Here is a 20,697-nt window from a genome sequence, read left to right on the forward strand (position 1 = left end):
TTGTTTAAAAAGCATACATCTGTTTGTCATTTGTATTAGAAATAAAGCTCTGTTGAGGATATGTTCACACTTTTGACAATTCCCTATGGTATATTAACATCAAGATCTCAATGGGAATCCACAGAACACCAGTGGTGATGAGCAAACTCCACTCAAGTGTGCCTGACTGCTAGGGAAACATCTGCCAACTACAGTATACTGGACTGATTATTGTGGCCAAAAAACTGACCTGAGCTGTGTGGCAGCAGTGCCAACCACTACACCATAATCATCAAGTTCTTCCATGTGAACTAATTGAGGTTATTTATGTTAGGTAGAATGTCTAGAGGGGTGGTCTCATTGCCTCGGAACCCCTGCAGATTTTTTTTCTCCAGTCTTCTACATTTTTTTTTTTGTTTTTTTCTGTTCTCCCTGGCCATTTGACCTTGCTTTTATTTTATGTTAATTAGTATTGCCTAATTTTATTTTTTATTTAGTTTTGTCTTTTTTCTCTTACTTCATCCTGTAAAGCACTTTGAGCTACAAAATTTCAGTTCTAATACTAAAAGACAGCCAAAAAGTCAGTTTCAGTAAGACTGCAGTCAAATTTCCTCTCCTTCTGCCTTGCAGTTAATACAGAAATGCAACAGCCAAGGTAAATCGGAGTTTGTGAAACTTCTTCAAATACTCAGCTGAGATATATTTAATAAAACAAATTGTGCTGGACTATACTGTATATGAATAATGAAGAACACGTATTTAGTATAGTGAGTGATCTTTAAGGAAGACAGATTTCAAATACTAAAAGATTAAAAAAAATCTTAACCCAATTAGTTGTGGTAATTTATTTAATGATTGATTGGGCAAATGATAAAGTATTGAAAACTATGTATGTGTCAAAATATGCCATCATACCTTTACTTTTCTGTTCCCTAATGGGGATGCACTAAAAATGTCACCATGTTCATCTTTAGATATGTGCTCCAGAAACGGACTCATCTGTTCCTTTCTGTCAAGGGTTCCAACTTCTGCATTTATTGTTAAGGGGACCTTTGCTAAATGAAAATAAAGACAGAGTACAACGATCACTGTTACTGTTAGCAGAAATCTATGTAAACTGTCAATATTCATAAAACTGATTCATTAACACACTTTAATTACCATTTATATGTGCGTAACCTTAAAAGTAAAATAATGTCAATGGAGTGAATTAAATAATACTATGCATTTTTGTGGCAAACTTTTTCCTGTAACTGCAATTTTCAAGTGTTAATTACCAAAGCAATATCTCACTCTAAACAAATGTTATTTATCTTTTAAAGTCATTTATTCAAGAACAAAAGCATAAAAATATAAAATACACTGCTAACCTGGAGCCCTTTGTTCCTTCAGTTTCTTCTTCTTGGAGTCAATTTTCCTGCTTGTTTGATGAACTTTCATGCATTTCTTTTGGCACTCTGTTCTCACTTTTGTTGCCAACTGTTTAGACATTAATGACTGCGTGTTGAGTTTATTTTGAGGGGACAGCAAATGTACATTGTTATACAAGCTGTACACGACTACTTTACATTGTATCAAAGTGTCATATCTTCAGTGATGTCCCATGAAAATATATCATAAAATATCTACAAAAATGTGAGGGGTTTATTTACTTTTGTGAGATACTTGTTGTTTATATACACACAGTTACACAGAGAGAGAAATTTGCTTCAAAGTAAAATTTAGCCATTTAAAGGAAAGTAGTAACATGCCCTTTTATGAAGAGTTAATGCATGTGTGCTTTCCTTGTATCTCAGCATGTTATCTAATGTTGTTTAAAAAGCATACATCTGTTTGTCATTTGTATTAGAAATAAAGCTCTGTTGAGGATATGTTCACACTTTTGACAATTCCCTATGGTATATTAACATCAAGATCTCAATGGGAATCCACATAACACCAGTGGTGATGAGCAAACTCCACTCAAGTGTGCCCGACTGCTAGGGAAACATCTGCCAACTATACTGGACTGATTATTGTGGCCAAAAAACTGACCTGAGCTGTGTGGCAGCAGTGCCAACCACTACACCATCATCATCAAGTTCTTCCATGTGAACCCTGAATGCCATGAGGACTAATTGAGGTTATGTTAGGTAGAATGTCTAGAGGGGTGGTCTCGTTGCCTCGGAACCCCTGCGGATTTTATTTTTTCTCCTTCTACATTTTTTTTTGTTTTTTCTCTTCTCCATGGCCATTTGACCTTACTTTTATTCTATGTTAATTAGTATTGCCTAATTTTATTTTTTATATAGTTTGTCTTTTTCTTCATCCTGTAAAGCACTTGTAGCACATTTTCATACAAATGATGTAGCTCAATAAATAAATGTTGTTGTACACCACTGTGCCTCTGTGAAATCATAGTTAACATGATTAACAGATGCACAATCATGTATTTCATCAAAACAAAGTGGAAATGCCGACCTTGCAGTCAAAAGTCATAAAAATATCTGTAGGTCTTTAAAAGGCAGAAAATTCAAATAGGTATGTCATGATTAAAGCTGCTGGCTTGTTCTATTTTTTGAAGTTGAGCTGAAGGCTCTCCAAACTGCCTGTGCTGATGCTTTACACTTTTTCTGCTATCACAAAGATAGATAACCGTTAATTTTTATTTCAGAGTCTCTTGTGTTTGGTTGTGGGTGCACCAGAGGAAAATGAAAAAAAAAATTCTCCTCAACCAGCTGAATTATCAGTAAATAATTAGATGAACAGGGCTACACAGCAAATCTGCTTCGAATAACACATTTGCTGATCAACAACTGCAGAGGAGCACAGTGGGTTTATATATAAAAAGAGGGGAAATCCATTTTTGCATGTGTAAAGGCCACATTTAATTCATTTAGAGGCATCTAACGAAATTCTTTAGGACTCATTCACAAATTTATTAACGATGTGGCAAATTGCAGTGCCAGCACATACTGTTCGCAAGGCTCTAAGCTATTTTTGACCTCTCTGGTGGTAATCTGCACAGTGTAGCAAAGGCTAAAAATATGCTTGTGATAATACACCTACAATAATTATCAGGAATACTGAAACAACTAAACAAAAAATAAATGCAAATAAAAAAAGATGGTAGATGGTAAAATCTCAGAATATGAAATCTTCATTTAACTCCTTAGAAATGTGATTGATGCATTTTCTCTCAAAATGTCTTGCATTCATTTTTATAAATTGCCTAAATTTGTCATTATAAAAGGTTAAGACAATCACAACAATCAAATTGAATTTAAAAAGAGAAAAATACATGCATCTTGAGATTCTTCCTTATTTAAATAATTGACATGGACGTTATTCAATCTTACGTTAAAGTCTTCGTCCATTATTAATCTCTGTGGAGGTCTGATTCGTCTACCACTACGGGTTACTTTAATTGTCTCCAGTGAAAATGTGGCATTAGGAGATTGAACAGCTATTTGAAGAAGAAAAATAGAAATTTAGAAGCTTAGTAGGAAACACATTACTACATCATTGTAGATTAACATACTGTACAAAATTAGCAGCAGCAAACACTCCTTAAAAATATCTCAAACACAAAACTGTCAAACAAAATTTTAAAAGTTAATTAAGGATTGTCAGTAATAATGTAGGTAATCAAATTTTTCTTACATTTCTGGAACAAACTTTCTGTCTCTGAATTAGGTTTGCACTCAACCTTAGTTTTTGCCTTACTTCCTTTAGACGCTTTGGAATTAGACCTAACAAAAAACAAATTAAAAACACCTTATTTTGGTTGTACAAAAAAACATAATGAACACAACCAAATCAAATATTTTTACTCATTCACATTGTATGACAGTTTTGCATATACTAAACAGATAACGCCTGTTTTTTGAATAAACCAAAAAACGTGAGCATTTAATCATTACAGATATAAATTCTTGACTAGTTGTTGATCAGAGACAAGTCTACAGCAGTACAATAAACACGAACACAATGTTTTATCTGTATTTCAAAATGTTATGGATTAAGGAAGTGTCAGTGTCCTCACTGATTTTAGGTACATGTTAGAACTCATTCATTTCTAAATTTAGAATTATGAGGAAAGAAAAATACACCATCCAAGATCACTTAATAATGCTATGCAGTGTTGAAACCAGACTTGGTAGATTAAAAATTTGGAATGAGGTTAAAAATGCATGAAAAACATAATATTGTATGCTTTATACCCAAAACATAGTCTCTCTCACACTTTCTTTTCAAATATTTTTTTTTTATATAAAAACAGTGTGGGAATAACCTTTACTTAATTGTTGCCTTAACAGATACATTCTGATGTAGTCTTTCACTAACTCCACAAAAATTACATTACTGGTTTCAGTAAATGTTGAAGGAAGGTTTTCATTTTTTGGCAACACCTGCTTACAGACCACAATATTGACATGAAAGACATTGTTTTACAAAACACAGCATTTCACATGACAAAATGATGAAAAATTGGATTAGCAAACATTGGTTCAAAAATGGGAGAAGAGAACAAGAAAATGTGCTGAAAGCATTAGATTCACACATCTGTTAAAAATTACTGGTAGTCCCCATAAAGAAAAAAAAAAGAGGCCCTCAGGTATCGAGGGTTCAAAGTTCTTATTCTCCCTGGGAAAGACGGTGTCAGTGATCCCTCGCTATATCGCGCTTCGAATTTCTCGGCTTCACGGATTTTAAACATAAGCATATCTAAATATATATCACGGATTTTCACGGATTTCTGCGGACAATGAGTCTTTTAATTTATGGTACATGTTTCCTCGGTTTGTTTGCCCAGTTGATTTCACACAAGGGATGCTATTGGTGGATGGCTGAGAAGCTACCCAATCAGAGCACGTATTACATTTTAAATAAAACTCCTCAATGATATGCGATGTGCTTCCCGACTGGTGCTTGATTGTTTGCTTTTCTTGGACTCTCTCACTCTCTCGGACGTTCTCTGCTCCTGATGGAGGGGGTGTGAGCAGAGGGGCTGTTTGCCTAGAAGATATGGACGCTACTCTAAAAATGCTGAAAGATTACCTTCACATTGCTCCCTTCTGTTGCGGCCTCTTTATCGCGGTGCGCATACTTAAAAGCCCAACAGCACGTATTGATTTTTTGATCGTTTGCTTTTCTGTCATGCTCTCTCTCTCTCCGAAATTCTCTGCTCCTGACAGCGCTCCTTTGAAGAGAAGATATGTTTGCATTCTTTTAATTCTGAGAAAGAACTGTCATCTCTGTCTTGTCATGGAGCAGTTTAAACTTTTGACTAAAGGGTGTTATTTCATGTCTAGAGGGCTCTAATAATGTTAACAGTGTGGGAGAGTTTCTAAGGGCTTAAAATATATAAAAATAACCATACAAACATATGGTTTCTACTTCGCAGATTTTCACGTATTGCTATTCACCTATAGCACAGTGTTACAATCACAAGAAGCAACTTTTTCATCTTTGTAAAAATATTTCAGTTGTCATGCTACTGTGGAAGAATAATTTTAGGGTAACATGGCATTCATCTTAAAGAAATAGCATAAAGGTTTAACGAATGTCAGAAACCTGTTTAGGCACACTAGAAAACCAGATAAAGATCAAGTGAACAACAAAATGTACACTGAAATATAAGAATTTGTTTAGGAAAAATAGGGAGATGGTCAAGTAAATAATGTACCAGAAGAAAGGTTGATGTAATATACAAAATGTACTGAAGGATGACTAAGAAATCAGCAGATGTCCTAAAAATGAGAATGGGCAATTGGTATATGCACAGAAATTTCAAGGGTGGTAGCACAACTCAAAAGGTATAAGAACCACCAGAATATAACAAACTTTTACTTTATATAACTCATTTGGGTGTAAACCAAGAAACAAACCACAGTAAAATGTAAGCATTGATTGACACTGTATGTAAATTCAGTAGTTTATAAAAAAAATGAACCTATATTCTTTGTTTTCTCAGACTATTCTGATCATTCTGACCATGCTGTAATAGACTGCTTTTGAAGAATGCTCCCTCCAAGGTATTTTGCTGAGGAGTAATTAAGAGATACAAATAACTGCTTTTCTCCTGCCTGATTGCTGAATTGATATTTCTTTTTTCCACAATGCCAATCCTGTACACATTTTGAGCACCAAGAGAATGCCTATGCCTACATATTATGTTTTTGTGAAAGGTACTTCAACAACACGGAATTCCATGACCAATGCTATGTCCCATTGGTTTACAACATTTCTGCTTCAAAAGCGGTTTACATGATTACCATTAACTTCAAATCTTTTAACACTAGAATTACCAGAGCCTACGAAAAAACTCGTAGATCCGTCCCACCTTAAATCGCTTCTTAAAATCGTTCACAGCTCTCGGCCAGCATCCTTTGTCATCTAAATGTGCTGATAAAAATCAGACTGCAAGCAGCCGGCTATTCCACCCCCCCCCCACCGACTTAGAATGTGCATAAACGTCTCCCAGCTCATGCCTTGATTGATTTTCTGGGAGTGAAGTGAAGTTTTAGAGTGGAAATAATAGATCCTTATTTGGAACGCACCCATTTCATGTGCGTTTCATTTCTACAGTAATCTGTGCAAACACATTTTTAAAACAGAAGTCCAAATATCAAAGAAACACTTTCACAAAAGGTACAATTATAACAGAACAAATACGCTTTTATTCTAAAGTGTAACTGCAGAAAAAAAAGCCGCCTCAGCAGGCCATTCTGAAACATATTCACTACAACTGGCGCGGTGGCGTAATGGTATCAGCTGCTGACTGAGAATCAAAAGGTCATGAGTTTGATCCCTCACGACTCCGTTTTGAGAAGTAAACTGATCTTATTCTTACTATTTTAGAATAAACACATACATTTGATTTCAGTCTGTAACAGCCGGTGTAATTTATGATACTTGTAAAGGTTAGCTTTGGTTTTTTTTTTGTTCACTTTTTCATTCTCTCAGTCGTTTTCAGGATCCTTCCCTAAGCCATGCCCCCCCATCTGACAGTGCTGTTTTCACATAGATGCGCTACAGCTCTGCAGTGTATCACGATACATTCTCTTACCAATGCTAGCGAAATGAAGTGTCTGCATGCACTTTTTGTGGTATTACACGTGTATTTTTTGACTATGTCCGTGCCAAATAAATAACATTCGAGCTATAGAGCGCCTTTATGTGAAAAATTGGATCACATAAAGATGCGCTACAGCTCAAATGTTATTTATTTGGAGACACGCTATAGCTCAAATGTTATTTATTTGGCACGGACATGGTCAAAAAATACACTGAAGCTTGTTGATGCTGCATCATCTTTTCTTTTTCCATCGCCTTTTCCTGTAAGAAGCATTGTGCACACTTCTTTCTATGCTGTGGCTTCTATTACACACCTGAAAGAAAGAGACAATATATGTGAAAAAATCATTGCACAAATGCAATATTATTTAAAAACGAACAGCGTCAGATCGGGTTTGAATTTATGTTGGCGCTATTACTTATTAGTCAGATCAGGAGCTTATTCAGTGTGCGCAAGAACATGCAGGTGGCCAGTTGCTGTGTGCTACATACAACATGCTGGCGGTGATCAACGAACATTTTAAAAAAAGCTTGTGATAGTACAAGCAACCGGCCACCTGCGTGCTCCTGCCGCACTGAATAAGCTCATGCCTTCTAGTGCACGATGTCAGTGCAGCAGCGGAATAAAAAGGAGACAAATACATGTGACATTTTGAAGAAATGATTTTATGACCTGAATAATACCAATCAGAAAACATCGTTGCACTAATGCAATATTATTTGAAAACGAACAGCGTCAGATCAGCTGTAAAAGTATGCCATTTCTAAATGTTTGCTTTTTTTCAGTCTGATTCTCTCAGACAGACTGTATATTTGTCTCTTATTCAGTGCGCGCAAGAACATGTAGGTGGCCAGATGCTGTGTGCTACAACATGCTGGCAGTGATTAACGCACATTTTAAAAAAAGTGACAAATATGTGACGTTTTGAAGAAATCATTTTATGACACGATTTTCCTTTATTTATTTACTTTAGTATGCAAGCAATGGTATGTGCATTCTTGCTCCGATGTAGAAGGGAGCCGAGTTTACCTCTGTTATAGCGCGTCTATGTGAAAACAGCAGTGTCAGATGCGGGGGTGGGGTGTGTTTTGGCTCGTGAACACGGCTGAGACAATAAAACTGACAAAAAAAAAAAACCAAAGCTAACCTTTACAAGTATTATAAATTACACCGGCTGTTACAGACTGAAATCAAATGTATGTTTTTATTCTAAAATAGTAAGACTAAGAGCAGTTTACTTCTCAAAACGGAGTGGTGCAGGATCAAACTTGCGACCTTTTGATTCCCAGTCAGCAGCTGATTCTATTACACCACGGAGGCAGTCACAATGAACTGCTGTCAATGTCGCATATTAGGGTGTCTTTTTGTTTCTGCAGTTATATTTTTGAATAAAAGCACAATTGTTGTGTTAGATTTGTAACTTTTGTGAAAGTGTTTTTTTTATATTTGGACTTAAGGCTTCATACATTATATAGTTTATGCCTACAATTTGTCATCTACTACTAGAATTTAAAAGACGTTTCTGTTTTAACAATGTATTTACACAGATTACTGTAGAAACGGAACAGACATGAAATGCGTGTGTTCCAAACAACGATCTATTATTTCCACTCTAAAACTCCAATTTACTTCCAGAAAATCAATCAAGGCATGAGCTGGGAGAAGTTTATGCACGTTCTAAGTCGGTGGGGGGATGGAATAGCCGGCTGCTTGCAGCCTAAGTTTATCAGCACATTTAGAGGGCAAAGGACGCTGGCGGAGTGGTGTGAAGGGATTTAAGAAGCGATTTAAGGTGGGACGGATCTACAAATTTTTTCGTAGGCTCTGGTAATTCTAGTGTTAAAGTAGGCATAAGACTCCACTAAGGGTTTGTTGTCTCTTTTTCAGTTTGTTGTGTTAGTGGACAGAGAATATTACATATACAAACACCTTTCAACAAAACAGACAGCTAAGTACCAATTATACAATTTTTCGATACTTGGAATATCACAAAAACAAAAAATACATTTCAGTGAATAAAGATATTCACAAATTGAAGCGTTTTGGAGCAAGAAATGTGTTGTAGACTAGGCACAATTCTAACTCCTTTAACTGAAGAGTGTTGACTTTGGCTTTAGGAAAACATTAGTTAAAGACGGTGGCATTTATGTTGGTTATACTGATTATTCTTTGTAAAAATATATTAAGGATCACTATGTATGTTTATTATGCATAAGCTATTTAAAAATGAGAAACATGACCTAGAGGAGAAATAAAATAGGCAATGACTTCTGTTGTCTCAGAAAAACAGAAAAGAGGATAAAAACCAATTTGCATAACAAGATCCTAGAATGATTGAGTTTATTAATAAATAAATATACCTGTTAAGCTCTTTAATGTAGTTGTCAAAGTGTACCTTCCAGTTTTGAGGAAATCCAAAAGCAAATTTTTTAAGGAAAGATGAGGGAAACTCTATAAGAAAAGAAAAAAAGTACAAATCAAAATGCATATATAATTTAAAAAATGACATTTGATAGATATGCTGTTGTAGTCATAATATGCCTAAATAAAAAGCTGTAAATTAAAAAAAATATATACACACACAAATAACATGTAACCAATAATAATCAAATGTATCTATTGCACGGTTGCATCATTCGATGTCTGAATCACAATCTGATTACATGGGTGGTTACCTACCATGTAACGCGTGTGGTTGGTCTGCAAGTCGGTAGACATCCGCCACGGGTTCTCTCAGATGCGAGAAGCAGATAATAGAATATTACATAATTAACTGTCAAATAATGCAAAGAGTACACGACACGTGTTTCGCCCTATTTTGGGCTCATCGAACCTTGGACGTCACACAAACCCTTTCTTCAGTCGATATAAATTGGAAGGCTAACTAGATCACAGCCGGAGTTTTGCAGTAGCTCACGTGTTTGATGGCGCGTGCGGGATGACCAGTGTGTTTGAAGAAAAGAGATCTGGCCTGTATGTCAATCAAGTGGCAAATGCCACAGGTAGTATAAATGATAGACTAACGTTTACATTTTTTTTTTTTAAATGAAATGCAATCTACCTGCACTACCTTTGCGATCTACTGGTCAATCGCAATCAACGCATTGGGCACCGCTGATCCATTGAATACAGATAAAGTAACATTACCAACATGCCAAGAGTGCATTTTAAAATTTAGGGCAAAAGTATGTTTCTAGCTCTTTTAAAGAACTGTTTTAGCCCTGAGGTCTTACCTAGATCTATGGTTAAAACATGATCAATACAATAACACAATTATATTTTCAAATTCACTTACATTTGGAATACCTTGTAGTGGACATTTTGTCACTAGAGATGAACCAACTGTAGCTTGCTTTAATTGTCACAATTTTAGGTCTCAAGAGAAACCGCACAGTGCTTATTATAATATGGCTGGGCAGCAAGATGAACTAAGGAAGTTGGAATTATAGGTATAAAATAATTTCATGTCATAAGGAACTTAATAGTACTTGAAAGAAAAAACCTGTAAAATGGGTCTCCACATACACATTTCTGTGAGGATGAATAAACTGGTAACACTTATGTTGCTGTGCATGTTATTTTGTACTTTTAAAAAAAAGCACATGCAACATTTGAAATTAACTCCTCACCCCCTTGGCTCATTAATGGATGCTTGCATTACAAAAATAAAGTGAATATGTAATACTGTATATGCAATAATACTGTACTTTATGAATTACAAAAATATCCAGTTGCTCATAATTCGGAACATTATAACAATATTGCTATTAATGGCAAAACTTTTAAAAATCAAGAAGCTTAGTGCAATAAAATTACTCTGACTGAGAACTTTTAGGTTCTCCTAATAAGGAGGGAGCAAGATGACTATTTTCAAAAGCGAAAAACAATTTTGATATCTATGATGGTATCTTTTTGGTTTTGTTATCTTACTGATTCTCATCTCATGGATATTAAAGGGAGATTCGCAGTCTAAGCAAAATACTACACACAGTAAAATGAGTGCTCACACTCTGTCAAATGTCCAGGTTTCCCAGTTACAAAGTGCTTTAAATAACAAATAAGTGTTGTAACCAATCACAGACAATGGCAAATCAGAGTCATTTACATCACATGAATGAATATACGTAGATGCCCATGCTCAAGTGCATTTAATATTGAATTTAAATCACCCTACCCTTTTTTACATATTTTAGTATCAAAATTAAGAGAATCATCCATAATATGTATTATTTTGCTTTAACGAGTGATAAAATTGATCATAAATAACTCAGTCACAGAGGATGCACAAGCCAGTGTGTTTCTTCGTGTTGGTCCAAAGCCGGATAAATGGGGAGGGTTATGTCAGGAAGGGCATGCGGTGTAAAATTTTGCCAGATCAACATGCGGACAAAAATGTAGATTTCTATACCAGATTGGTCAAGACCTAGTTTAACAACGGCCATCAAAAGTACTGTTAGTCAGCAGGGTCCTGGTGGAAATTGCACTACTGTTGGCTAAAGGAAAAGAGGTGGAAGGTGTATCCAGAGGCAGGAAAAGAGGGGGAATGTTAGGAGAGTGGAAGAGATGGTAGGAACTTTGAATGTTGGCAGTATGACTGGTAAATGGAGAGAGTTAGCCAATATGACGGAAAGAAGGAAGGTTGATATATTGTGTGTGCAAGAGACCAGATGGATTAGGAGTAAGTCCAAGTATATCGGAGGCAGGCTCAAACTGTTCTACCATGGTGTGATTGGAAGGAGAAATGGGGTAAGGGATATCCTGAAAGAATATGTCAAGAGTGTTTTGGAGGTGAAAAAGAGTGCAAGACAGAGTGATTATGATGAAGCTGGAAATTGAAGGTATGATGAACGTTATTAGTGCATATGCTTTGCAAACTGGGTGTTTGGTGGATGAGAAAGATGATGTCTAGAGTGAGTCGGATGAAGCAGTAGAGAATGTACCCAGGGGAGAGTTGTAATTGGTGTGGATTTCAATGTACATTGTCACGCTTGGGTCACAGATATGCACAGAAACACAGGAGGTTAAAGCGACAGGAACTTTATTCAAACACTGAAAACGAACATTTGTCTCTTTTTCAAAAACGTGCTCCATGACAAGACAGAAATGACAGTTCTGCCAGGAGCAGAGAATGTCAGAGAGAGAGAGAGAGAAGCAAAACAATCAATCAATTCCAAAACTAACAGGTGTTGTTCAGGCTTTTAAGTATGTGGAGTACTGCGTGGGAAGCATATCACGGGACAAAGCAGCCCGCAAGCAAGCCCAGCAAGTAAGGGGGCAATGTGAAGGTAGTCTGTCAGCGTTTTCAGCCCCCTAGCTCACAACATGTTGGTGATAGGAACAGAAGGGATCAGGAGGTGATGGGTAGTTATGGTGTTAAGGAGAGGAATGAGGAAGGTCAGATGGTAGTGGATTTTGTGAAAAGGATATGACTGTAGTGAATGTGTACAGTCATGTGAAAATGTTTGGGACCCCCTCTCAGCCTACATAATAATTCACTCTACCTTCAACAAAAAAGATAACAGTTGTATGTCTTTCATTTCCAAGGAACATCCGAGTACTGGGGTGTTTTCCAATTAATGATTTTTAGTGAAGCAGTATTTAGTTGTATGAAATTAAATCAAATGTGAAAAACTGGCTATGCAAAAATTTGGGAACCTTTGCAATTTTGCTGATTTGAATGCATGTAACTGCTCAATACGATTGCTTGCAACACTAAATTGGTTGGATTAGCTTGTTAAGCCTTGAACTTCATAGACAGGTGTGTCCAATCACGAGAAAAAGAATTTAAGGTGGTCAATTGCAAGTTGTGCTTCCCTTTGACTCTCTTCTGAAAAATGACAGCATGGGAACCTCAAAGCAACTCTCAATAGTTCTGAAAACAAAAATTGTTCAGTATAGTGGTTTAGGGGAAGGGTACAAAAAGCTCTCTCAGAGGTTTAAACTGTCAGTTTCAACTTTAAGGAATGTAATCAAGAAATGGAAGGCCACAGGCACAGTTGCTGTTAAACCCAGGTCTGGCAGGCCAAGAAAAATACAGTAGTGGCATATGCGCAAGATTGTGAGAATGGTTACAGACAACCCAAAGATCACCTCCAAAGACCTGCAAGAACACCTTGCTGCAGATGGTGTATCTGTACATCGTTCTATAATTCAGCACAATTGGCACAAAGAACATCTATATGGCAGGGTGATGTGAAAGAAGCCCTTTCTGCACTCACACCACAAACAGACTCGCTTGTTGTATGCAAATGCTCATTTAGACAAGCCAGATTCATTTTGGAACAAAGAAGAACACCACTGTATTCCAAGAAAAACACCTGCTACCTACTGTCAAATTTGGTGGAGGTTCCATCATGCTGTAGGGCTGTGTGGCTAGTTCAGGAACTAGGGCCCTTGTTAAAGTCGAGGGTTGGATGAATACAACCCAATACCAACAAATTCTTCAGGATAATGTTAAAGCATCAGTCACAAAGTTGAAGCTACACAGGGGTTGGATATTCCAACAAGACAATGACCCAAAACACAGTTTGAAATCTACACAGGCATTTTATGCAGAGGGAGAAGTAGAATGTTCTGGAATGGCCGTCACAGTCCCCTGACTTGAATATCATCGACCATCTATGGGATGATTTGACGCAGGCTGTCCATGCTCGGTAGTCATCAAATTTAACTGAATTGGAGAGATTTTGTATGGAAGGACAAAAATACCTCCATCCAGAATCCAGCGACTCATCAAAGGCTATATGAGGTGTCTAGATGCTGTTATATTTACAAAAGGAGGCTCAACTAAGTATTGATGTAATATCTCTGTTGGCGTGCCCAAATTTATGCACCTGTCTAATTTTGTTATGAGGCATATTATATTTTCTGTTAATCCAATAAACTTAATGTCACTGATGAAATACTACCGTTTCCATAAGGCATGCCACATATTAAAAGGAAGTTGCTACTTTGATCTTGGGAAAGAGGGGTCCTTTAATCGGTTTGGCTGGCCCACCACTGTTTCAGCTGTGGAATGGCCAAATGGGGCAGGCAGCTTGATGGATGAGGCCCCATGACTCTAAATAAATCCAAATCATGTTATGTGATATCTACTGTTAAATTCTGCTCCGTACTTCTAAAATTTTTATACTGTATTGAGGATTTGTTCTGTTCTGTGTATTGTATTAATCCCCTTCCTTTTAACGCCCACTGCACACCTAACCTACCTGAAAATGGGTCTCTCTTTGAACTGCCTTTCCCAAGGTTTCTTCCATTTTTTTCACTATAAGGGTTTTTTTTCTTTGGGAGTTTTTTTCTTTTCTTCTTAGAGAGTCAAGGCTGGGGGGCTGTCAAGAGGCAGAGCCTATTAAAGCCCAGCATGGCACTTCTTGTGTGATTTTGGGCTATACAAAAATAAATTGTATTGTATTGTACTTTGACAGCTCAGCCAATGATAAACAAAAATCCAAAGAATTAAAGGGGGTTCCCAAACGTTTTCATATTACCATATTTTAAGAAGAGGGAGGAACACACGGAGACATACAAGAGTGGAGGAAAATGCACAGAAGTGTATTATATCCTATGCAGGAGGAAAAAAAAAAATCATGACTTTGTCAAAACACAAGGTCATCATGCTCAAAGGAAAAATAAAACTGGACATGTTTTATATTAACAATTAAAAGAAATATTAAAATAACTAATAACCTGTCCCAGAGAGAGAAAATATAAAGAAAACAAAATAGACCCTCAAAAAAAAACCACCAAGGACTCCACATGACACCAGAGCTGTATAACTTTCCAACTTAAACAGAAAAAGCTCCTATTCTGAAGATAGACAACCCACTCCAAAAGACAGCACGTTCAGTGGCCATTTACAATCATTGGAAAACGTTAAGAGCAGATTCACCTACTGTAAATGTATTTTGTGAAAACCAGACAGAAGTTTACCATGTGTTTTATTCAACTTCAAGAAATCTGTAAGTTGCATGACAAAAACCTTTTCTAAAATACTAGAAATGAAAGAACCATAACCCAATATCTAATGCAAGTTAGAGCCAGATCAAGTTTTGCCTTTTTTGAAAAATCGCCTGATAGAAGTGACAGATTTATAACATCAACTACGTGAGGGCTGATAGTGTCAAAAACCTTTAACAGTAAAGATGAGGGTAAAACATCCAGAGTTTGATTTGTCTCTCATTTTGCCAACCAGGTTAAGAAATATCTTCCAGACTAAGGAGGAGAGACCAACTTGCTTATGATGCCAAAACACACCTTATTTTTCTTACTTAAGGAAATTATATTGACAGAAGGTGGTCTTGCTTCTTTCACCATATCATTGAAATATGACTGCAGCTTTGTCAGTTAACTTCAAGTTTAGGGGCTTTACATAGCCATTCAGTCTTTCTACAGACACCTAGAACAAGGAATAGATTCATTTATCCTTGGTGATGCCCTAACCATGGGAAACCATCTTGATTCAACAAGGGCTACTTCATCCAATATAGTAAGTGCATTGTTCTTGTAGTGACTGGATTAATATATCCACATCATCACAATTTACAATCAGTCAGAGTTAACAACCATAAAAAATTTGTCAATAGCTGTCTGATTAATAATGCAAGAGTGAAATATCTGCTTAGGTGGTATATTATGAAAATTTTATAGACAAATCAAATACAACAAATTGGTCATTAACAGATAATAAATCTTCACAACAAACGTGATCAATATTTAGACCATATGGAAAAAAAAAAAGTTCCAAAAGTATGAACGGTTATATGCATAGAACCAGACACCTTTCTTCAAATTATTATTCCTTAATGTTAGTGAACTCGGCAGCTATATTACGCACAATAGCAATATGAAATTTAAAATCTCCAACTATTAAAGCTTACCCTAGTTTTATAATAGATGACCCAAAAAAAAAGGAAAAAAAAAAAGTAAAATTAGAAGAGAAGCAGCTAAAATTGGAAAATCAATATACCTGTACAGTAAAAAGGATTTAAATAGCCCATTTTAATCATATGCATTTTAAATGAACAAAAAGACTATGTGCTAAACCAATGACACATTAATCAATTTCTACAAAGCACAGCAAGACCACCACCAAGGCCCAACAGCTTGGGTGTACTAAGAAAAGAGCATTGGGCAGGGCAGAGTTCAATTAAATACAAATTATTCCATATGTTTTTGTCATGTTTCTGTCAAAAAAAAAAGTTAAGCTTTTCATGGGTAAATAGATCACTAAAGCTAAATGATTTGTTTGCAGTAGAGTTACCATTGATCAGTGCCAACTTGATCAACGAAGCAGCTTGGGTCAGTAGACAAATGATGCAGAGCACATACACTCCACAGCCACAACAATCCCTACCTCTGTTCATTAGGGGGCAAGAAAACACAAACATGAGCATCAAGAAAACTGGTCTGTAAGCACAAACATCTGATGTTGGTCCAAAGAACTTGGTGGCATATTATCTCGATGTTAAACTCCAGTACAGTATCTTGCTTCCAAAGAAGTCAGAATTTTGCCTTTCCATGCCAGCTCTCAACCTTAACTTTCTCCTATCATCCGCAGCCACAGCCACTCGAAAGCAGTACTGGACTGCAGTGAGCCAAAGATGAGCAGACAGACAGAGGTGGGAACAAAGTGAAACTATTCCATTCAGCAGAAGAGCTCTGGATCACAGATCCTATTTAAATCAATGTTTAACTGTCACAATAAGTTACAAGAGCTGAAACAACACAACACAGAGGATTAGTACATCAAAAAAATATGAAGACAGACAAGCAGTAGCAAAGACAAAGACAAACACAGGCATCTGCTGTGTTTAGTTTCAAATGGTGGACAGACATTTAAATTAATCTGAAACAGGTAGGTAGCATTTTATGCACAAAGCTGTGGTTAACTAGAACTATGGAAACATGTCTGGAAAAAAAAAGTTCATTATATGATGAGGAATTTATACTGAAAAGCAGAAATTTGAAAACAACATATTTTCATCAGCAATAACACCTGTACCACATGAATTTGATGTACTGTACCATTCCCTACTTCATCTAACAGTCTTGATGCTACAGGAACTTACTCAAAGGGAGAAAGTAAATCAAATGACAAATAATTGTCCCAAATGTTCAAGCAATGCGTCACAACCACTTACTCAGAATGAACTTAATGATTTAGTAAGGGACATGGGCCTTCCCAAAGATGTTGCGGAGCTCTTTGGGTTCCTATTAAAAGATAAAAACTTACTGTTTTACATTCATAGACAACTTTCTGATAATTTTTGCAAATATCAAGAAAAAGCAAGTAGCCTAGTGCACAAATCTGGCAAAAATTACAATACAGAAAATTTAGACTATTTATAGACTCATCTAAAAGAAGTACTTCATAAGAGTAATAAACAAGAAGTTAACTACAATGAGCATTGTTGGTTCGTATGTAGGGACCTGAAAGTTCTGAGTATCTTACTGAATCAGTAGTTAGGGCAAACATAACCCACCAACCCACACCCCCATCCCCCCCCCGTCTCTGAGTGGGACAGAAGAGCTAATAATTTACATTGGGGTTTGAAGGAATGGCCAGTTAGAACTAAGATACAGCTTGGTGCCAAAAGTATCATCAAACCTAGCTTGGTGGAGCTACATAACGAGCGGGTACTGCCGCTTCATATCTAATCTTGGTTTAATGAAGATGTTTGTCAATGTCCTATCAATTGACGCAACTGGTTTTATATATGTGTCAAAAGATTCTAGGCTTGACTGAGGCTAAACAAACTTAATTTTAGAAAACTGATTTCTAATGCAGAATTATTTCCCTGAAATAGGAAGCTTGGACATCATTCAAAAAAGCAATCTCTAGGTAATAATGGTACAAATTCTAAAAAAATTACGAAAGATTTATTAGTTGCAACACGAGTGTCAAAGTTCACTTTATGGACTTGTATTTGGAATTTATACTTGAAAATCTTGGAGCAGTCAGGGAACAGCAGGGCAATACAGTATAATTCATTTAGATACCAAGGACATAAAAAAGGTATCAAAAAGGTTAGGGTGTTAATATAATGACAGTTACTGATGGATGATTCACATGGACACACCAGAAAAAAAAAGTGTACGAACTGACAGGTCAACCACCAAAATTAAGGATATATATATATATAAAAAAAAAAACACCCCCTGAAATGTGACAAAAACTAGAACAGTTATATATAAATCAAATATATAATTGCTGTCCTTAAATGTTTTAAAATATCAGATTGACCAGATACAGTATGTACATGTTAAAGTAATTTAGAGCAAGTTGAATATGAACAAGTTGTGTGATGTTAAATTTTAATTTTCAGTTTTGTACATTCAATATCACCACATTTAATTAAAACTACTTTTTTTTTTACTGTGCACATGACTACATAAATTCATAATTATAATTTTGCAGCTAAACTTTTTATTAACAGTTACTTTCTGCACTGCCAACTTTGGTACAGCGTCACATTTGATTGTGAACAGGCAATAACTGCACAACAAGCATTTCCTTAAATTCTTGTTGCTTGTTACTTCTATTATCATATTTAAACATTTATTTATTATTTATAAAAACAGTGACAGAGCTGACAATACGCAAATATGTTCCTTCACTTTAAACTGTTGATGTTTATTGAATATTTTCACTTTTTTCAAAAATCAACCTATTTGATATAACTTACTTAGTAGGCTGCTATGCAAGTGCACATCAATAATACACCAAAAGTCCTGTGCCCAACACAAATTAATTAATTTGGAACAGTTCTTCTGCTAAAAAATTGTACTCTATTTCAAATACAGGGGGTAAAATGAAGAAGTGGGAGGAAAAATATACACCACAGAACAATTCATTGACAGCCTTTAGTATAAATTGTATGTTGATCTTTCAAGGCACTCCTTTCCAGTGTAGAAGTGCAACTCTACCTGAAGTAAACTTGTTCGGTAGGGCTGCAACTAATGATTTTGGTAGTCGACTAATCGTTCAATTTATTTTTCGATTAGTCATGATTACTTCATGCCTGACTATTTTGATGCCTGCGACCTGAGGTTGCACATCCTGTTCTGGGCTCCAGTGCATATCTTGCCTCATCTGCTCACATCTGTCAATCTGATGTCTCTGCATTAACACGATTAAAATTAATAATAATCAAATTAAAACAACAAGTGAAACAGATGAATTTGAAAATAAATCAGATGTTTTTATACTAGTGACCATCACAATAAAAAAAATACATTACACAATACAAACTAAAGTGCACATAGTCTTTAAAAAAAAAATACAATGTTAAAACTGAAACATTTTTTATATTTTATTAATAAATGAAAAAATGTAGACAAACTATATCATGTGTAAAGCGTGAAGTGCAAAGATCAAATGAACACTTTCACAAAAAGTTCAAGGATGATACAATAGCTTCTGTGGTGCAGTGGTAGGAATTACTGACTTATAATCAAGAGTCCCCTGGTTCGATCCTGACTGCCTTGTATATTTACCGTTTTGAGTAGTGAGTTGCTGTGATTGTTAATATTACACAATAAACAAAAACATCTGATTTGCGTCTAACAGCCTCTGTAAATGTAAAGTAATTGTAAAAGTTACCGTATTTTTTTTTCAATTTTATTCTCTCAGTCACGATTACGATACATACTACCGCCCCCCAGGGATGGGAAATGGGAATAACTGTAGATGTGAGTGACGTTTTGAAACAATTGAAATGGAAATTCTCTGATCTGGATGGATAAAGGCTGACACACAAATGCTGGCGGATGTGCCTTATTCGTATCTCATCGTCACTTGATTTTTTTTTTTAATTCAGTTTTATTGAGTGTTCCTGCTTACGATGAATTAGTATGCGCCTTATGGCCCGTGATGTCAAAGCCGCACTGACAAAAAAACAGAGACATAGGTATAGATATTTGGAATTATTAATTTTATGACCTTATAGTACATCTCGGAAAACATTGTGGCACGGATGCATTATTCATACTCATTCGATTTCCAATCAGTGACCGCGTTCCCAATCTTGCCCACTCTGCACAGGACTCCACGACATGCAGAGGAAAGAATGTTCCTCTGCAAGGTGATCCATGAACGCTTTTCTTTTCTCAGTGGACCCCGTACATGCCTTGCACAGTACATGTGCGTTGACTGCTGCCAGGTCAAGCTTGTTATACGCATGCTCTTGCTAGCACTGAATAAGCTCGCGCCTTGAGGTTTCAGCACGCAGCACGAGTTTAAGAAAAAAGAAAGAGACAAATATATGTGACATTTTGAAGAAATCATTGTATGACCTGAATAGTACCAATCATAAAACATCATCGCACTAATGCAATATTATTTGAAAACTAACAGATCGGATGTAAATTTGTTACTTGTAAAAGTTAGCTTTTTTCACTTTATTTTCTCAGTCTCGTTCACACTCTCCCTCCCCTCCTGATCTGACCCTAACTAACAGTGCCAGCATAAATTCTCTAGAGGTGGCGGCATCACAGCTCCAGGATGCTTGCGTTTCAGATGCTCATGCATCACGGAGGTGCTGCCGTGAAAAGAAAGCGCCACTTTACATAATCTGCATTCAACTTTTTTTCGGTGAAGTGCTCCCACACTTTAGCAAGTTTCTGTCACAAATTTTTTCCATCTCCTTCTCCCTCCTCTA

The 20,697-nt window shown here is 36.2% G+C and overlaps 1 protein-coding gene across 7 annotated transcripts in view; it reads right to left on the bottom strand.

Moving 5' to 3' along the window:
* Positions 1–20,697, bottom strand: part of LOC120539684 (mis18-binding protein 1-like) — a 53,348-nt gene that overhangs the window by 12,796 nt on the left and 19,855 nt on the right. For all 7 annotated transcript variants that reach the window (XM_039770037.1, XM_039770041.1, XM_039770039.1 and 4 more), the window contains 5 exons: positions 9,400–9,490; positions 3,622–3,710; positions 3,318–3,424; positions 1,350–1,458; positions 895–1,034 (listed from right to left, as the gene is read on the bottom strand). In XM_039770037.1, coding sequence (XP_039625971.1) covers positions 895–1,034; positions 1,350–1,458; positions 3,318–3,424; positions 3,622–3,710; positions 9,400–9,490 — 536 coding nt within the window. The remainder of the gene's footprint in view (positions 1–894; positions 1,035–1,349; positions 1,459–3,317; positions 3,425–3,621; positions 3,711–9,399; positions 9,491–20,697) is intronic.

Source organism: Polypterus senegalus, chromosome 11 (assembly GCF_016835505.1).
Source record: "Polypterus senegalus isolate Bchr_013 chromosome 11, ASM1683550v1, whole genome shotgun sequence".
NCBI lineage: Eukaryota > Metazoa > Chordata > Cladistia > Polypteriformes > Polypteridae > Polypterus > Polypterus senegalus.